The 19,903-nt window shown below is 40.9% G+C and overlaps 2 protein-coding genes across 6 annotated transcripts; one reads left to right on the top strand and one right to left on the bottom strand.

Annotated features, from left to right (window-relative positions):
* Positions 1–4,629: 4,629 nt before the first annotated feature.
* On the bottom strand, positions 4,630–12,753 carry rnf8 (ring finger protein 8, E3 ubiquitin protein ligase). 4 transcript variants are annotated; one of them, XR_011179515.1, is made up of 10 exons: positions 12,538–12,753; positions 12,215–12,343; positions 9,085–9,533; positions 8,346–8,553; positions 7,536–7,598; positions 7,221–7,310; positions 7,033–7,140; positions 6,617–6,821; positions 5,786–5,863; positions 4,955–5,034 (listed from the first exon to the last, which is right to left on the bottom strand). XR_011179515.1 is itself a non-coding variant. In XM_069174194.1 (9 exons), the coding sequence occupies exons 1-9, from the start codon at positions 12,658–12,660 to the stop codon at positions 4,850–4,852; spliced, it is 1,560 nt and encodes a 519-aa protein (XP_069030295.1). In that variant the 5' UTR covers positions 12,661–12,753; the 3' UTR covers positions 4,630–4,849. The 4 variants fall into 4 exon arrangements, 3 of the variants coding, with proteins under 3 accessions (XP_069030295.1, XP_069030307.1, XP_069030316.1); XM_069174194.1 differs by lacking the exon at positions 5,786–5,863 and having other exon boundaries at positions 4,630–5,034; XM_069174206.1 differs by lacking the exon at positions 5,786–5,863 and having other exon boundaries at positions 4,946–5,034; positions 6,610–6,821.
* Positions 12,754–14,091: 1,338 nt separating this feature from the next.
* On the top strand, positions 14,092–19,734 carry aida (axin interactor, dorsalization associated). Of its 2 annotated transcripts, XM_069174172.1 has the most exons (11): positions 14,092–14,372; positions 15,006–15,072; positions 15,177–15,230; positions 15,458–15,512; positions 15,594–15,657; positions 15,753–15,856; positions 16,029–16,037; positions 16,558–16,680; positions 16,893–17,015; positions 17,369–17,486; positions 17,599–19,734. In XM_069174172.1, the coding sequence occupies exons 1-11, from the start codon at positions 14,266–14,268 to the stop codon at positions 17,696–17,698; spliced, it is 924 nt and encodes a 307-aa protein (XP_069030273.1). In that variant the 5' UTR covers positions 14,092–14,265; the 3' UTR covers positions 17,699–19,734. The 2 variants fall into 2 exon arrangements, with proteins under 2 accessions (XP_069030273.1, XP_069030282.1); XM_069174181.1 differs by lacking the exon at positions 16,029–16,037 and having other exon boundaries at positions 14,093–14,372.
* Positions 19,735–19,903: the final 169 nt, after the last annotated feature.

The raw sequence follows: 19,903 nt of genomic DNA, 5'->3' as shown, positions 1-19,903 counted from the left end.
CCTCCGATTCCACTGTATAGCAGTCCACATCAATTATATCCTAAATAATTCTATATGCTATAGTTGGAGAGAACATGTAGTCTTACTGCTTTGATGCTGTGCAAAGACTTTCTGATAGGATGTAGTTAAAAAGATTATACTGAAAGATAACAATTGTTTTAATTATTGATATATTAAAGAAATAATCAGTGTATTTGATTAATTGTTTCAACAACAAATACAAGATAATAGTGAAAAAGGGCCAATTAAGTCCAAGGAGATGTATTTAAATTGGTTGTTTTGTTTTGCCAACATTCTAAAACTCAAAGGTACTTAAGTTTATTTTGATATATGAAGAAAACCATAAAATCTGCATAGTCCAGAAGATGAAAGAAGTGAATTTTTGCTTTAAAAAAACGTGACTGAAACAATTAACCATCAGTTGCAGATACATTTTTCCCTCTATCCGTTATTTGACTAATTGTGTCAGTTCTTGCTACTTTCATCAGTTATGTAATAATCCGGGTATCATTTTCCCATGATGGCACATGAATGAAGACAGGTGCATGATGCAGCAAAACTGCTTTTATTTTCCATATGTTTGGGCAGAGTTTGCCAGAGAGAGAGAGAGAGAGAGATGGCATCATGAGGTTGCTCCAAGAGTGGGATGTAGGGTCGAATAGAGGAACGAGAGGCTCCAACTGTAGCCCAGAGGCAGTCCATCACTGTCGTCCTCATGTAATACGGCCTGACAGACACGCTTCCCTCGTACTCTGGCTTTAATGGACTGGCGTGACATCAGCCAGCCACAGCACAGGAGGCAAACTCACTTTGTGAGCTGCTGTCCCAGTAAAGTAAAGTCAGTGTGGGATGAGTCACCACTTTGGGGGTTCCTGCATCACGAGGACTGTAAACAGGTTCTCTGATCGGCCTGGCACGTCTATTGTTTCAGCATGAGGCAGCGTGACGCAGCTGTCAAACATCGTTTACAACTGATTAAAAGACACAAGAAGCAATATGTAACGAAATAATGATACTCATATCATTATTTATTATGATATTTATTATATATCATAGCAACATGGGCCTCATTGTTTCATAATATTTCTAAGAATGTAACTGATGTAAGTAAAATAAAAAAACTTTACATTAATGGGGAGATTCCTGGAAAATTATAATAATGTTACGCAGACTGGTAATGAGTCCAAGTATATTTTGTATTGTGTTAATTTAATCTTCCTTCACAGAATCCAGCCAGAAAACAAACTGTGGTAGGAAAAGACAAAATTTTAAAACTGTGGGATCAGCCTAAAAAAATTCAAAATTTTCCTTTAAAAGGCTGAAATCCGAATCAGTCATGATTACGTATGGAAATGTTTCCAACTTATTCATTTCAATTAGTTGTTGGCACAAAACTTACCTTTTATTAATGCAGGCAGGTCAGTTAAACAGATAAAAATGATGGAGAAAAGTCTACAAGTAAGCAAACAATCCAATAACAAAGGAATAGTTATATTTAAACTATTGTTTATTATAGAGTGTGCTTTGTTTATTCAGGAAATCAAATCAAAGTTTCTTTTATGAGAGAGAACAAATTCTGATATAAAATGAACTTACTGATCATCTCGCAGAAGAATGAGGGTCTCTGACTTCAGCCACTCATTCCAGCAGAGATGCATCATTCTGGTGACTTTAATCTGGGTGTAAATGGAGCAGCTGCTAAATTATGATGAAATGTATTAATTACATCTGTGCTTCCGTGGAAAGTGAACTGAACCTCCTTATAAAAAAGCTTTACCTGTTTTCCGCCATAGTGTCAAAGACATAAGTACTGTACTTCTACAAGAAAGGAAGGAAATTCAAAAGTTTGAATGTTTAATGCTCACGTATGAAACCAGGAATTCAGCATACTCCAGAAAAAAAATGACCTGACAGTGCAGCTGGATATTGGCTCACACATCTGTACTGCAGTATTGAATACATGCAGTGACTATATATAATAATCTCCCAACAAACAAAAGTAAGAGAGTTAACACACAACTGCAGCATCTCCGCCGCCTGCCTACAGTATGGGAGGACTGTGTGTGTGCATTACCTTCTGCCTCACCACCGCAGCCACTACCATCACACTTCCATTTCGCTCTCAAGAGCCCAAGGAGCTGTTGCATTAGTTGCTAGGCAACGCAACGTGTATGTAATTACTAAAAGGATTTAGCAAAATGAAGAGTTTCTTTCGAAGATGAAAATCTATTTATAAATGTGACACCCACTGCAGCAGGACCTGGCAGGCAGATTAAGATGTGAAGTATTGTTTAGTAACTCAGTATTGTACAGGTATGTAAATGTTTCACTGACCAATGACAATAACGCTTTTTGAAAGGTGCCTTTTCTGTATCTTACATGCAACATAAACGTCATCTTGTGCACTTCAACAGCCCAAGTAAATAAAACAAAAAAATAAGACATAAAAAAAATGCAAACGAACTAAACATTTCACACACTATCATAAGAACTAAAGTGATTCGGTTGCTTGTTTATGAGGTAGAAGCAGTGAGAGCAGAGATAAAATCTGCTGGGTTGCCAGTGGGAGTGATTAATGCTCCTCCTTGTCTGCAGCCCGGCAGCCTTTCAACAAAGCACTACAGCTTGTGAGCCAAGAGACGCAACTCCCAGGTGAGTCAGTGGATGAAGGGAAAGCAGGGCATCACTGAGCAACAACGAAAAATGTCTCTTTGGTGATTTCAGTAATCATAACGTTGTCACATTAAAGAATGTTCTTATGATGTTAACATTTTTCTAACTCAAGTCTTGGTAGGTTCATTAAGAGATTAAACGAAGGGATGTCTTCTACCTCGAGGAGCACAGAATGAATGGATTAAAAGTAGTTCACCAGGACACTGTGACGTCTTTCACTCCTAAATTGTGTTTTAAATACAAAAACTTACGTAAACAACAAACCTGATAAGATTGATTGGAAGGAATTTTTATACTCTGCAACATAAATCAAACTGAACTGAACTGAATTGGACCAACAGACAGACACTGACATCCACAGAGCTCCGTCGGCAGCACGTCCATGAAGAAGCTTTCACATGAAGAAGCTTTCACATGGAGAAGCTTTCACATGAAGAAGCTTTCACATGGAGAAGCTTTCACATGGAGAAGCTTTCACATAGAGAAGCTTTCACATGGAGAAGCTTTCACATGGAGAAGCTTTCACATGAAGAAGCTTTCACCTGGAGAAGCTTTCACATAGAGAAGCTTTCACATGGAGAAGCTTTCACATGAAGAAGCTTTCACCTGGAGAAGCTTTCACATGGAGAAGCTTTCACATGGAGAAGCTTTCACATAGAGAAGCTTTCACATGAAGAAGCTTTCGCATGGAGAAGCTTTCACATAGAGAAGCTTTCACCTGGAGAAGCTTTCACATGAAGAAGCTTTCACATAGAGAAGCTTTCACATAGAGAAGCTTTCACATAGAGAAGCTTTCACCTGGAGAAGCTTTCACCTGGAGAAGCTTTCACATGAAGAAGCTTTCACCTGGAGAAGCTTTCACATGAAGAAGCTTTCACATAGAGAAGCTTTCACATAGAGAAGCTTTCACATAGAGAAGCTTTCACATGAAGAAGCTTTCACATGGAGAAGCTTTCACATGGAGAAGCTTTCACATAGAGAAGCTTTCACATAGAGAAGCTTTCACATAGAGAAGCTTTCACCTGGAGAAGCTTTCACCTGGAGAAGCTTTCACATAGAGAAGCTTTCATATGGAGAAGCTTTCACAGAGAGAAGCTTTCACATGGAGAAGCTTTCACATGGAGAAGCTTTCACAGAGAGAAGCTTTCACAGAGAGAAGCTTTCACATGGAGAAGCTTTCACAGAGAGAAGCTTTCACATGGAGAAGCTTTCACGTAGAGAAGCTTTCATGTGGAGAAGCTTTCACATGGAGAAGCTTCCACAGAGAGAAGCTTTCACATGGAGAAGCTTTCACATGGAGAAGCTTTCATGTGGAGAAGCTTTCACATGGAGAAGCTTTCACGTGGAGAAGCTTTCACAGAGAGAAGCTTTCACGTAGAGAAGCTTTCATGTGGAGAAGCTTTCACATGGAGAAGCTTTCACATGGAGAAGCTTTCACGTGGAGAAGCTTTCACAGAGAGAAGCTTTCACGTGGAGAAGCTTTCACATGGAGAAGCTTTCACATGGAGAAGCTTTCACATGGAGAAGCTTTCGCGTAGAGAAGCTTTCATGTGGAGAAGCTTTCACATGGAGAAGCTTTCACATGGAGAAGCTTTCACATGGAGAAGCTTTCACAGAGAGAAGCTTTCACGTAGAGAAGCTTTCATGTGGAGAAGCTTTCACATGGAGAAGCTTTCACATGGAGAAGCTTTCACATGGAGAAGCTTTCACAGAGAGAAGCTTTCACGTGGAGAAGCTTTCACATGGAGAAGCTTTCACATGGAGAAGCTTTCACGTGGAGAAGCTTTCACAGAGAGAAGCTTTCACGTGGAGAAGCTTTCATGTGGAGTTGGGCATTTTCGGAGAACGCTTTTACTACCTGCAGCAGTGGAGACTTTAGATTTCATGTTTTCATGATCTAGTAACACCAAGAATCAATGCTTGATCAAAGTCAACAGCACAACATACAGGTAGAGGTGACTGTGAAAATGTATAGGCAGAAACTTTATTCCTTTCGTTAAAAATAAACACAACTAATCAATGTACAAAAAGAAACATGAACTCCAGCTGGATCTGGTTGCTGAGCTCCAGGTGAGATCGAACTTTGTCCTTTTTATTCCAAATGTCCTGGGAACTTTCCAGGGAAACGCCGAACACAGAACCAAAAAGTCCAAAACGGACTGATCTTCAAAACATTCTAATCAAAACTGTCATCAGAGTACCCACTGTAGGGAGAACTGGAGTCCAAATGGATGCTACCGTCTGTGCCCACAGAGACCACGGAGCTGAGGCTGCTGTCTATGGACACCATGCTTCCATCAGTGTCGCTGCTCCTGCTACTGTCGTCATCGTGGATCACCATCACCTCTGCAGAGTCAGCTGCTGGAAAACCCAGGGGGAAAGAAAAAACATCGTGAGTTTCTCTTGGCAAACATTTGAAGAGGCAGCGACGTCCATCTGAGCCACTCTCAAGTCCTTTCCATGACCTTAAAGGATCAGACTGCTGTTTCTTATTGGAAACAAGTCGCATGAAAAGACCAAAACCAACAGCACACATTAATCAGTCTGTTTGACTTTTGTAAGTCTGACTGGACGGCCAGACATATGGACACATCAAAGGTCAACCTACTCAACTGACGTCTTCTGTGTAACCGGCAGTACATAATCATTTGAATAACAACAGCATCATATTGAAGTACAAAACTAGAAGAAGATGCCACAACAACAGAACAAAATGATGTATGTGTATATCATATTATAAAGCAGTGAAGTTAGAGCAAATCATGAGTGGCATGCCGACGTCATATTTTTACCTTTTTAGCTCAAAAACGAAGGAAAAAAAAACTCGCCGTGTTTGACGTTTACTTCCTGAATTTAAGCCATGAGTACGAGTATTCTGATCGGCAGCCTTGTTTACATTTGCTAAGCGAAACACATACATGCTATTTTTCCACATTAGCTTATCTGGTAAAAGCGTGCTCATCTCCAGCCCCGCCCGCCTGACACTAATTCAATTGACTGCTGAGCTCCTTTGGAAGGAGGTTTATGACTTTCTCTCTTTTCAATATATTTAAAACACAGAACATTCCGTATAAAATAAAGACGGATAGAAAATGCGTCATTGTACTGCCACCTTGTGTTTGAAATGTTCACTGCTCCGCATTACGGACCGCTCGCCCCTCCTCTCTTCACAAGCATGTCATACAATTATCTAGAAAACCATGACAGGAGGAAGCAGTGAGTGTAATTACTCTTAAAACATTTTGAAAACCACATTTATTTTACTGCTTAAAAACCTCCGAGCAGCTTCATCACACCGTCCGAGGGTGGAGCGCTGCGTTCAAGGACGCGTCCGTGGTTAATACAGAGGGGGAGGAACAACATCAGTCACTGAATTCACCAGACACGTCAAGGCTCTGCACTCGTCGGATGTGATTAATGTGGCACTGCCCACCGTTGCTACTGTCCACTCAGATATAAGTGCTGTACGGGTCATTCGGGTGATAACTCGCATGTGCATGAGCCCGAGTAGGTTACTGACATTTCAAGGAGCTCAACACAGCCGACAGACGTATTCAGGGAAACCGACTGAACGCAGCGAGCAGATTACCTGCCGTGTGTTAAGGGCGAGGAGAGTGATGTTGGCAAAGGGTGTTGCAATAATATGTATGCGTGTATTTGTTGGACAGTATTCGAGCCTAGATGGTAAAATGTTAAAAAGATTTGATCCGAGTCAACGTTTCAGTGTAACAAAATGTATAATTTCTAAAAAGCCTCATGTTGTGGAGCATTCAATGACTCCAACTGGGAGAGATTTTAAGATCACGAGTAATGACGACAAGAAGCTCACAAGCTTGCTTGTCTCCAACAGGTACAAATTATTTTGAGAGGTTTGAGTTTTTATGTGGAAATAGACAAACAGACTGTATTTATTGATGAAGACAAATGATGACGCACCTCTCACCTTTCCTCTCAGTGATGAGGGTCTGCCGCCTCGCCTTCATGTCCAGACTCAGGTTATCCACCATGCTGTCGATGCAGTTATCCAGTGCCAGGCAGCGGGTCTGAGACAGGATGGGCTGGCGGCACATGGGACACTCGTCTTTCTTTTTGCGCCATAGCTTGATGCAGTGACAGCAAAAGCTGTGAGCGCAGTTCAGGATGACTGCCTGCAGCGGACATCAATGCAGATGACAGAGTTAATTTGATTTTAGGGTTTTCTCTTTTGTGTCGAGCTGGTGAAGAAGCTCAAAGACCAAAACCTAATTTGTACTTTTTTTTTTTTTTACAGTCACAATGAGCTTTTGTCCTGGTCGGGTTCCTGTGAAGCCAAACAGGGAATAAAATACAGCAGCCAGGATGATGTCATTTCCGTGTTACCTCGATGAAGAGCTCTGAGCAGATGATGCACTGAAGCTCGTTCTCCAGGACTTCAGTCACTTGTGTAACTACCTCCTCTTTTTGGGCCGTCGCCCTTTCCTTCTCCTCCTGCACCAAAAGAGAAAGAATTGAGCTTTAAAGGTGATAAAAAAAAAAGAAAAGAAACGACACAACTGTACTGACCGTACCTTTGTCATTTCTAGTTCTTTGTTTTTGGCCAAGAGAATCTCTTCAAAACCTTGTCGAGAGAGGGCGAGTTCGTCTATCACTTTCTTTTGCTAAGGATGTAAAAACAGGTTGAGATATTAGGACAAATTCAACGTTTAAATTCAATTTATGCAAATTTGAGCTTTCTGAATATCATATTTTCAAAATTATAAAACTGTCAGACGGTGTATGTTTTTAGTTGCCTGTGTTTTTATAATTATAAAGCTTTACTAAAACAAAAACTGATAATACTTATAACACTTGTTTGTATTATAAATTGATTTTATGCTTGTTACCTCGTGCAGGGCATCATCCAGACGTTTTTTCAGAAGCTCCTCTTGATGTTGCGTTTTCTGTTCCTGGATTCATAAAAAGTTACATGTTGATTAAAGATAATATTCCACCACCAGGAAAACAAACAAAGGACTGAGCTGCTGCTATAACTGCAAAATACAACACCGTCAAATATTGACACTGTTCATAGTGTTCGATGTAAAACTTGCACAATTTATCAAATTTATATAATTTCCCAACTGTTATTCTGTTCTATTTACATATATGCAGCTATAAGGATTGCTGTCAAACAAAATGTCATTGCATATTTATATGCAATGACAATTAAGTATCTATGTATTTTGAGTCTCGTAGTAATTTATAAAAAAAAATAGTTTTTACAGTTTATGTGTATCTGCAAAAAAAACATGTACATAACATATCTTAAAATTCGGGCAAACTCCACAAACAGAGCAGAGATAAAGTGTAGCTGAATGAATATTCATGTAAACATTTTAAAAAATGGCTGATAAACTTTCGATAAACAATTGTGTGAACTAGTCTTTAAAATGCAATCTGACCATATTTGCGATGTTATATAAAACATTTCTCTTTGATATTTTTCATATAACTAAACCATTTTAAGACTGAAGTGATTTAAAACAGCAGCTTATACGACAAGCTAAAACGTGTATTGTATTTTATACCTTTGAGCGACCTTTAAAAAGTACATGACAACAAGGACTTAACAACAAAAAGGCACCGTTTTTAAAACTGATGCTAATTGAGGATTTTCTGTGTGTAGAAGTTGCTTCGGGGAAAAAGCGTCTCACCTCCAGCTGCTTCTTAGTTTCACTGAAAGATTTCTCTAACGTCTCCATTCTGTGCATTTTGGCTCTGAGCGTGTCGAGCTGACCCTGCAGCTCGCAGACCTGCTCCTCTTTGAGCAGGTCAGCTTGGCAGGGCTTTCCCTCCAGAGAGGCTACCTGCCTCTGGGTGTCATCCACCTGCTCCCTCAGCAGCAGGATGTTCTGGCTGTACCTGCAGACAACAACAAAAACAAAAAAACATCAAGGCGATGAAACTCAGGGCTGACTACCGAACGCTGATACTTTTAATGGCACCAAACAAATTCTTTAGGTATCTACGGTCTACTGCTTCCATCTTTATTATGGTTTAAGATACTGAGTCACAACTAATGGATTATAAATTATTTTCATTGTTCAGCTGGTGGAAAGATTTTTGATCCAGATTGACAGAAGAGTTTTCAAAGAACTCTGGAAATACCTTCACAGCTGCAACAAATAAAGGAGCACCTTATGGTTACAGTGGAAATGATTTTTCTCAAACCACAGAATATTTCTTTTCATTATCCTTCAAGACATTTAGAAGGACAAATTAACAAAATGTTTTAGGTCCAGTCTCTCAAATGCAAATACTTCCAGATTTCTGGCCATTTATGAGAGCAAACTGAATATCTTTCTTGAAGCAGACATGTTGGATTTCTAGACAATTAAATAATTCCTCGACAAAGGACTTGGTACATTTTCTTTCAGAGAAACTGGGACTTACATCTGCAAGTTGTCCAGGTCACAGTGAATGCTGGAGTCACCGGAGAGCCGGTTTGACTCTCGAAGCTGTCTGCTGGGTGTCGTTTCCTCCGGCAGGGAGTGACTGAGTCGCTGTTGGCGTTTCACCGGAGACAGCGGGCAGGGCGTCGCAGTGGACTTGTCGGCAGAAGAGCAGCGGTAGAGCTTGGACTTGGAGGTAGACGGCTCCACCTCTTCCATGGTCAGCTTCCTCTTGGGCTTCTTGGTTGCGTGGGCCGTCTTGGCGCCCTCCCTCTGTCCCTTTGCCAGGTAGAGTTTAATGTCTTTGAGCAGCCGCTGGACGAGAATGTAGTCAAACTCCACTTTGGTTCCGATGACAGGAACTCCGAGCTGGATGGAGTCTCCGAGCCTGAGCTGATGGGCTTCATCGGCGGGTATGCGATTCCCATTCACCCACACACCGTTAAGACTCTGAAAAAGAGAGCAGCACTGCGTTTATCAGCTGCTGTGAACCGTACAGGGACACCTACAAATCCCTGCGATTGAATGGTAATGTACTTTATATCTCGCTCTCTGCAACATCTGTAACACAACGGTAATAAATAACATGAGCCTTCAGCAATTTACTTTGATGGGGTTGGTTCTTGAGGTATGTGCCGTGTGAGACGCTGGCTATCTGAATCCCTGTTTTGGTAGTTTGGATCCGTACCGACATGTTAAAACATCACCAAAGTCACACAATAACACAAACAAACTGACGGAGCAAGGCAGTGGTAGACCTGTGAGGCTATTTTTGACATAATACCTCCATATCGAGCTTGCAAAAAAAAAAATGCAGGGATTACTGTAACAGCAAAATTAATCGTTACCTTATATGGACATATATAATAACCTTACCATTTCATGACAATTGCGATATCCAAAATCTAAGGCAATATAAAGTCTCATTACAATATATGTATATATATATCTATTTATATATAGATAGATATATATCCATATATCGCTAAGTCTATCTGGTGGTTAGAGAGCGATATAACAATTTTAGTTTTCTGACAGAAAAAAACATCCCTTAAACATACAGAATGAAGGGACGTCTTTCTAGGACAACATATCCAAAAGACCAGTCCCTCCAGGACAACATATCCAAAAGACCAGTCCCTCTAGGACAACATATCCAAAAGACCAGTCCCTCCAGGACAACATATCCAAAAGACCAGTCCCTCCAGGACAACATATCCAAAAGACCAGTCCCTCCAGGACAACATATCCAAAAGACCAGTCCCTCTAGGACAACATATCCAAAAGACCAGTCCCTCCAGGACAACATATCCAAAAGACCAGTCCCTCCAGGACAACATATCCAAAAGACCAGTCCCTCCAGGACAACATATCCAAAAGACCAGTCCCTCTAGGACAACATATCCAAAAGACCAGTCCCTCCAGGACAACATATCCAAAAGACCAGTCCCTCCAGGACAACATATCCAAAAGACCAGTCCCTCTAGGACAACATATCCAAAAGACCAGTCCCTCCAGGACAACATATCCAAAAGACCAGTCCCTCCAGGACAACATATCCAAAAGACCAGTCCCTCTAGGACAACATATCCAAAAGACCAGTCCCTCTAGGACAACATATCCAAAAGACCAGTCCCTCCAGGACAACATATCCAAAAGACCAGTCCCTCCAGGACAACATATCCAAAAGACCAGTCCCTCCAGGACAACATATCCAAAAGACCAGTCCCTCCAGGACAACATATCCAAAAGACCAGTCCCTCTAGGACAACATATCCAAAAGACCAGTCCCTCTAGGACAACATATCCAAAAGACCAGTCCCTCTAGGACAACATATCCAAAAGACCAGTCCCTCTAGGACAACATATCCAAAAGACCAGTCCCTCTAGGACAACATATCCAAAAGACCAGTCCCTCCAGGACAACATATCCAAAAGACCAGTCCCTCTAGGACAACATATCCAAAAGACCAGTCCCTCCAGGACAACATATCCAAAAGACCAGTCCCTCTAGGACAACATATCCAAAAGACCAGTCCCTCCAGGACAACATATCCAAAAGACCAGTCCCTCCAGGACAACATATCCAAAAGACCAGTCCCTCTAGGACAACATATCCAAAAGACCAGTCCCTCCAGGACAACATATCCAAAAGACCAGTCCCTCCAGGACAACATATCCAAAAGACCAGTCCCTCCAGGACAACATATCCAAAAGACCAGTCCCTCTAGGACAACATATCCAAAAGACCAGTCCCTCTAGGACAACATATCCAAAAGACCAGTCCCTCCAGGACAACATATCCAAAAGACCAGTCCCTCCAGGACAACATATCCAAAAGACCAGTCCCTCTAGGACAACATATCCAAAAGACCAGTCCCTCTAGGACAACATATCCAAAAGACCAGTCCCTCCAGGACAACATATCCAAAAGACCAGTCCCTCCAGGACAACATATCCAAAAGACCAGTCCCTCCAGGACAACATATCCAAAAGACCAGTCCCTCTAGGACAACATATCCAAAAGACCAGTCCCTCTAGGACAACATATCCAAAAGACCAGTCCCTCTAGGACAACATATCCAAAAGACCAGTCCCTCTAGGACAACATATCCAAAAGACCAGTCCCTCTAGGACAACATATCCAAAAGACCAGTCCCTCGAGGACAACATATCCAAAAGACCAGTCCCTCTAGGACAACATATCCAAAAGACCAGTCCCTCCAGGACAACATATCCAAAAGACCAGTCCCTCCAGGACAACATATCCAAAAGACCAGTCCCTCCAGGACAACATATCCAAAAGACCAGTCCCTCTAGGACAACATATCCAAAAGACCAGTCCCTCCAGGACAACATATCCAAAAGACCAGTCCCTCCAGGACAACATATCCAAAAGACCAGTCCCTCGAGGACAACATATCCAAAAGACCAGTCCCTCCAGGACAACATATCCAAAAGACCAGTCCCTCTAGGACAACATATCCAAAAGACCAGTCCCTCTATAATGTTTCTAGTCTCTCAATGTTTCTTTTGTTTGTTTGCATCTTTTACATTTTTACAATATATAAAATATAACAGAGAGCAATGATGAAATGTTCAGTATTAGGCACATGAGAAAAGCTGGTCACCTTCCTGTCTGTCACTGTCCACTGTCCGTCTTCCGTTTGCTTGAAGATGCAGTGCTGTCTGGAGATCATCAGAGGACAGGTCGGAGACAGCAGCTGGTAGGAGACATCCACGCTGCGTCCGATGGTGATCTGGACCGACAAAAACAGACATCACCTTCAGTTAGCTCAGAAGATCATCTATGGGTACTCTTCAGTGACGGCAATCTTAAGAAAAACACACAAACAAACATGGCGCATAAATGAGGGACATGTTTAATGTTCATCTCAACAAGCTTCAAGCTTGACGTCAATTTAGCGAGTTAGCTAACATTAGCAAACTGCACCTCTGTGTTTTCGAACAAGCGAAGCCAGTCGGAGTTTCTTCCGACTCTCATCAGACATAAAACCTCCGAGTCTGAACATTCATCCTCCTCAGCGGCGCAGGAATCCGTGGTGACATGATCCATCTTATCTCATTCTGTCAGCGGCTAACTCGCCCTAAAACACGCCACTTGTTGTGTCGCTTCGGACCGTCGGTCCCATCGCCAACGTCCGCTGTTCGACTACTGCCGGAAGCCGGAGAGAAACCGGAAGACGCCTGGTGTGCTTTCACAATAAAAGCGTTAGACGTGTTGCAACAGTTATGAACTCAGCTGTCTTTAAAATGTTTCATCTTTTTTAAGAAATAGATGTTAATCTATCTTACAAACATCCTAAGATTTGCAGACTGAAAAAGGGGGAGGTAACACTGTCCCAAAATCTATTACAAACAAGAGAAACGCCAAAGAACCTCAGAAATATTTAATAATGCTTCATTGTAGACAGACGTTTTGTCATGGTGTAATTCGTTTATTAGTAAATACATATATTTATTTTAAAGCAATGTCTATATTTTCATGATAAATAAAAATATCACTTTTGATATCCAAAAATACTTTTAACACAGTGGTCTAAAGTAAATATATACAGTTAGTATCTGGGTAGTTTCATTTTATTAGACTTTTACTTAAAATGGAAAACTTTTTTTTTGCCTCTTTTTACACCGCTAAATTTCTTTAACAGCTACGGAAAAATTCAGTTTACATGTTGCATCTTTGATAATAATAAAAAAAACAACTAAATCAATTTGTATATACAGTAGTACTTAGGTAATAAATGTAGCAAAACCACACAATTAAAGTAATCCATCACTAATTAAGACCACGAATATACATTTTTTTCAAAGTAAAAAAAGGTGATCATATTATTGTACCTTTATTATTTGAACTGCTTCATGCAGTTACATCTATAACAAGGCATTTGATTATATCAGTTATTATGTTTTGTTACTTAAACAGTTAAATAAATGTAGTGGAGTAAAATATTATACTCTTACTCGGAAAATGTTATGGAAAATAAAGCACATATTTTTTGTAATTTTAAATAGTATTTTGAATTTGAACAGTGTTTATATATTGTTTATTAATCCCACAGTGGGGGAATTTAGTCGCCACAGCAGCATAGAAACACAAAAAAGGTGCACACAATAAGAACAAATTTACAAATACGTATACATAAAATGAGACAGATAAAAATTATTATTTTAGAAAAGAAAATAAGAGCAATGAATTAATAAATACACACACACACACACACACACAGAGACTATATACACAAAAACAAATAAAATAAAATAAAAATAAATATATTTACTACCATATATTTATTTTTTATTCTTTGTGTATATAGTCTGTGTGTGTGTATAGTTATGAACAGCAAACTGTTCTTGATTTACATGGCTATCTAAGTTAAATAGTCATTTTTTTCGACATCAGTGTTTTATGAGCCTCGGACTTGTTGTGCATTCGGGCGACCCCGTATCCCAAAACGCGCGCACCCCGAGCTCCAGGCGGGACTTCCTTTCTCTTGCGGATGCGATATCAGGGTGAGCAGGCAGAAAGGGCTTGGTCGGGGTGTCACCGGTCCGTCTCTCACAACCTGGGTAACGACGCTGCCGCCGCCGAAGCCCCGTAGATGAATCTCATCCACGGCTATGCTGCCCTGAGAGCGCCGCGAGGATCCGCCCCGCCAAAATGTCTGATGTCAACAAGACTATTCAGAAATGGCACGCCAGTTTCAAGAAAGGCACGGACTTTGACTCGTGGGGACAATTAGTGGAGGCTATAGATGAGTACCAAATGTAAGTTGCATTCAACATGTGTATCCTGTCGCTGCTGGTTTATCCGGATTCCTCTCCTTTCGGATCCGGAGACCGTGCAGGGAGATAACGGCGTGTGCACGGTGCTTCTCCAGAAGTTGGCCTCTGAGCTGTCAGTCAGCTCAGCGGTAAATAAACCCGAGCCCGTCCGTGACGTGACGTGATGTGGCGGTTGTTGCAGAGGGAGCAGAGTCGCTGTGTTGCATCCCAGCTTCATCCACGGCAGCAGTTCGTGGAAAATCCTCCAGAGCTGCGTGCCGTGGGTTTCATTTTGCGTCATGAAGTGCAGAAATGGGCCAGTATTCCTCAGAGTGTTGAGAAACGGGCAGCCACACCCTCTCATTGTTATGGTGGGTTTCATCAGTTTAGTGAGGAATGCTTTCTGCTTTTCACGTCAGTCTCTTTGCCGTTTTTCCAGCATACCATCTGAGATTGGTCTGCTAATTACCGCTTTATTTAAGATTGTGATGCAAAACCTAGACCTTGATTGCACCTTTTCTCCACCGCAAGGGGGCGCAGACATGCATACGGCAGCCACCTTACATTGCATGCATCTTCATGAGTGTTATGGGGAATCATTGATGTCTCTAACTGTGCTCATGTTGGTTAATTCAGTCTAGCAAGACAACTGCAAAGAGAAGTCCAGTCGACCAACTCATCAGACTTCACAGAGGAGCAGAAGGTAATCATTACATCTGGGTGCAACAACCTTCACACGGAAAAAAGTCTGCGGCTTCACTCTCACAAATGTTTGTTTTTCTCTTCTTCTTTTTTTTTTTTGTGTAGAAAACTTTAGGGAAGACTGCAACATGCCTGGAGATGAGAAGTGCTAGTTTACAGGTTTGTGTTGTTGTTTTTGAGTCTGTTTGACACGTACGTGCAAAATGTAGCACGGTCAAATGTCAAATCCCCTAAAATGCATCATCCCTAATAATCCATAATGTCCACCTCCAATGCTTCTTCAGTTTTGAAGCATTGTTTGTCAAGTTGGTTTAAATTTGTGTAAATTCCCTTTCCGGAATAAACAGGTTCAGTTTTGAGTCTGTCCTCTGTCTGCTCTTCCTCAGTGCACTCCGTCAAAGGAGGAGTTCAAGTTAGAAGACCTGAAAAAACTGGAGAACAGTAAGTGTGAGACTGATCGCTCTGATAAATCACTGGATATTCTAATTCAAAATAAAAAAATCAACTTCTTTTCTTCAACAGTAATCAAAAATATACTCAGCTACAACAAGGCGTTCCCCTTTGATGTCCAGCCGGTGCCCTTGAGGTAAAAATCTATCTGTGACATTTTATCGTGTCTAATCTTCAGATGAAGTGATTTGTTTTTTTGTTTTTGTTTTTTTCTCTGTTCCTGTCTTTCAGGAGAATCCTCGCTCCGGGTGAAGAGGAGAACCTCGAGCTGGAGGAGGAAGAAGATGCCGCAGCAGGAGCAGGTTCAACGGAAGCTTTTCCACCGCGAGCTCCTGGTACTTCACACCCGCTCATCAAACTCACCTTTGTTCGGACTGCTTGGTTTCATGTCATTTTGCCCGGTTGTCCTGTTTTATATGAACTGTCTGACTATGCGTCTTTTTGTTCTTTCTGTCGGGGCTGTGCATGGCTTCATCGCTCATTCCTGCCTGCCTGGTTCATTTGCAGCTTCGCAAGGTACGGCATCTAAATTCATCCTCTGCCGCATGACGGACATGTTTTTTTTATTCTTTTTTAAAATTTTCAACACAGTCTGTTGCTCAGTTGAGAAAATGTGAATTATAAATGTCACATTCAGAGTTAATTTTAGAATTAGATGCTTCTTCTTCTTTTTGACTGTAGGTTAATGAGTTTCTCTCTTCATGAATAGAGCCCAAGTTCCCTTCTGCTTATTAAAATGGAAAAAAAAAGAAAAGAGTATAACCACATTTTGTCAATGAAAGAATCTCTGTGGAGAAAAAAAAAACAGAGTAAGAACTAAACACTAGAGAACAGCAGCTAACCAGGAAGTGGAGTGGCACTTGATAAATACGTAATTTATAATGTTTGAATAGTAACTAAAAATTTCCCCTCGGGGATTAATAAAGTAAATACCTACCCACCTAAAAGCACTGTGTGGGTTGTTTCTTACTCTTTGTTGCTCATTCGCTGTTATGAGACAGAACCGCTAACGTCTGTAACCTTTGTCCTTTTACAGGTACCTTGTTGCCACGGTTACCCTCGGAGCCTGCGATGACGCTACTTACGATAAAGATTGAAAAAATAGGGTTGAAGGATGCCGGGCAGTGCATCGATCCCTACATGACCATTAGTGTGAAAGGTACAGATCCCAGGATGCACGTTTTTAAATGGGCCTGCAGTGTGCGATTGCTTGAATTAATGTGAGCAGAGTGTGGCCAGTTTCCGATTGCAGCCGCAGACTTCCCTCCATTGTGGTTCCACTCACTCCGTCTTGTACTGAAAAGCTTCTCAAGTGCTTTGAAAATGCGGCTTCAAGTCTGGAAAACAGTCTGTTGTTGTCTCTGCCTGCAGATCTGAACGGTGTGGATGTGAACCCAGTGCAGGACACCCCCGTGGCCAGCAGGAAGGAAGACACCTACATTCACTTCAGTGTGGACGTAGAGATCCAGAGACACGTGGAGAAATTACCGAAAGGTAACGTTTGACGCCAACCGGGCAGAGCGGGCGGCTGCTTGGGACACCCCGAAAGCACCGTGCTCACTGAACGTCGAATTATTTTGTTCGTCTGATTAATAAATAGTCCTTTTGGAGACGGGCCCTTTCAAATGACGAAGTCAAACGAGGACAGTCGCAGTCTGGCTCCGCCCACCTGTTGCTCACAGCTTCATTCACCCAAATCACACAAACAAAGCCTTTTTCTCTGCAGGGAAACCATGAATTCAATTCAGTTTCAAGCTGTGTATATTGAGGTGTGTTTGATGGAGAGTATCTCTCGTCAGCCCTCCCATGTTGTCCTATAATTCACATTATGTTCTAATTCCTTGCAGGAGCAGCTATCTTCTTTGAATTCAAGCACTACAAACCCAAAAAGAGGTTTACCAGCACAAAATGCTTTGGCTTCATGGAAATGGACGAGATCAAACCCGGACCGATCGTCATTGAACTGTGAGTCGGCCAGTGAATGCTTCTTTTTCTTTTCTTTTTTTTTTTAGGAACAACATTTCTTGAGGTTTTTCTCATGTCGGTAAAAAAAAAATTGTGTCTTCTTGTGTTTCAGGTACAAGAAGCCAACAGACTTTAAGAGGAAGAAACTGCAGCTTCTCACAAAGAAACCACTTTATCTCCATCTTCATCAGACAATACACAAGGACAGCTAAGTCAGACTCGAACCGCCAACCGTCTCTCACATCCAGCAAAACGAGCTGTTTCCCGTCAACACATCCAGCAATACTCAAGGCCCCATATGAACAAAGAGAAGAGGACTGAGCCGCGGTCACATCAGCTCACGCTCAAGATTTTTGATTTCTGTTGCAGGAAATTCTCAAAAAAACTTAAAACAGATTGTTGGGCGAGTTAACGAACTCCAGCAGTAGCATGTTGCTCAAGATAAACAGCCTCACCTTCAGTCTTCCTTTGTGCTCCTTTTTTGGGGGGAGGGGGGGAACTGGGAAACAACCAGAGTCGCTGCAGGTGCTGAAACTTCAGTTTGGCTCGTTGCGTTTGTGGAGAAGGACTTTGGACTGTCAAGTAAAATTCAGCAAAACATTAACCCCTTAAAGTTTAACCCTGCTTTAATAATAATAAAAAAAAAAAGACGAGAAGCTTGTTTTGTTTGTTGGACTCACGGTGACAACAATGCAGCACAGCGATTCGACAAGTAGACGACAGAAGATGTCGAAAACTACTGCTGTGCTTGTGTGTCTCATTACAAAGTAAAGAGCTGCTGTCGGTTTTGATATCTTAAAACAGTTTACATCGATTGAATTGAGCAGCTTGTGATTTCAGACAATGTGGAATCGGGACCGGCAGAGTTTTAACAACTACAGCTGCCAAACTATGGGACTTGTTGAGGAAGTTGAGAATCAACCAGTAACTAAAAAGGAATTCAAGATAAAACGGCGAGTTTGTCTGCTCCATTGAAACACAAAAAGTGCATTCCTAAATTCAGATGGTCCAGGATGGTCTACAGAGTCTGAAGTGTGCTCTTATTATAAACCTATGTTCAGTTTTGAACTATTAATGTCATAAATCTAAAACGGGTTTAACCGATAACATTTTAAATCACTACAAAAAAGTTCATTAACTAACGAAATCCATTTCCACATTTTGTCTTTAAATAGTAAATTAACAACAGAATTTTAACAAAGGAATTACAAAATTAACTTATTTCACCATATTTGTTTGTCACTTTAACATTTACGGTTTGTATTTGAACCTGTACCAATTCAAAGAAAATTATTTTTCATTTTAAGGGGTGGTTCAACATTTGGGGAAATGTGCTCATGTATAATTAAACAATAAACACATCTGTTAATTTCTGGTGGTGAACTACAGATTCTCGAGGTTTAGTGTTTAAATGGTGCAATTATGCTAAATATACAGTGGCATCTACATTTTAATTGAGTTACAATACATTTTATTTGCTTTGTCTGATCAGGTCACATTTAAATATTTGTTTAGAAAATATGAATAAAATGAGATTACGACACGGGTGAAATTTAACATGACCGTAAACCCAGACAGTCGCCACACGTCAGTATTTATGCTTCGGTAGGGATTCAATTTACTGAGTTTAAATACTGTTGCATACTGTTTTTTAAAATGCATAGAACGAGTCAAATTGACGCAGCGTGCTTTGCCTGCTGTTCATTTGTTTTGTTTGAGCCAGATGTTTATAACATCAAGCAAGCAGAAATGTAGTGTTGGATAAAGCAGATGTTTCCACCTGCCCACAAGAGGTTTTGTAATCCGGTGTTACTTTGCAGATCAAAATGTTCTGTGTATACAGTTTCTATCTGAATGAAATGCTTACAGATGGTGGATCTTTACTGGCCGTCAAACTACAGATTGGTGCTCTTGTTCTTTTAAGGATCGTGTGTGTCTTTACAGTTCAGGAAAGTCCACTGCTTTTATTTTGAAATTTCACATTGTGCGACTTTTATTCTGACTTCAGATGTTCTTGTTCACTCAAACATCGACATTGTAACGTTTGATTTTAGATTTTATTTTTGTAATGTCAAAAAAAAACAGGAATTTCAATTAACTGTAAGATACACTAAGTGATGGATTTACATGAACTGTGTGTGCGAAGCGCCACAACGTGGCAGGACTGGGAACTGTTTGGTTGACAGATTGAGGGGAATTGTATGGAACATTTACAATGCTTCTAATTTCTAATAAACTACAAACGAGGCAGTTTTGTTGGATGGATTTCTTTCAGAGCATCGTCCAGTAAACAGACTGCATTTTTAGCACGTACGTCTACATTAACTTCATTATAATTTTTTTAAGTTTATTTCTCAGATATATTATTTGCTCAAAAACTATTTTTTAATAATTTCAAGTTATTTCCCTTTAAAGAC

The sequence above is a fragment of the Embiotoca jacksoni genome, unplaced genomic scaffold, assembly GCF_022577435.1.
Source record: "Embiotoca jacksoni isolate LCO1_2020_lvr unplaced genomic scaffold, fEmbJac1.0.p SCAF_101, whole genome shotgun sequence".
Classification (NCBI taxonomy): Eukaryota; Metazoa; Chordata; class Actinopteri; family Embiotocidae; genus Embiotoca; species Embiotoca jacksoni.
This window is presented reverse-complemented; position numbering and strand designations above follow the sequence as displayed.

Bases quoted from the DNA above. Each gene is read 5' to 3' on its own strand.
- aida (XM_069174172.1), top strand. From the start codon at position 14,266: ATGTCTGATGTCAACAAGACTATTCAGAAATGGCACGCCAGTTTCAAG. The intron at 15,513-15,593 runs GTAAGTGTGAGA...TTTCTTCAACAG, and splicing joins CCTGAAAAAACTGGAGAACA to TAATCAAAAATATACTCAGC. The intron at 16,681-16,892 runs GTACAGATCCCA...CTCTGCCTGCAG, and splicing joins CATGACCATTAGTGTGAAAG to ATCTGAACGGTGTGGATGTG.
- rnf8 (XM_069174194.1), bottom strand. From the start codon at position 12,660: ATGGATCATGTCACCACGGATTCCTGCGCCGCTGAGGAGGATGAATGT. The intron at 9,534-12,214 runs GTGACCAGCTTT...TCTCTTTTTCAG, and splicing joins GGACAGTGACAGACAGGAAG to AGTCTTAACGGTGTGTGGGT. The intron at 7,141-7,220 runs GTACGGTCAGTA...CTTTTGGTGCAG, and splicing joins AAGAACTAGAAATGACAAAG to GAGGAGAAGGAAAGGGCGAC.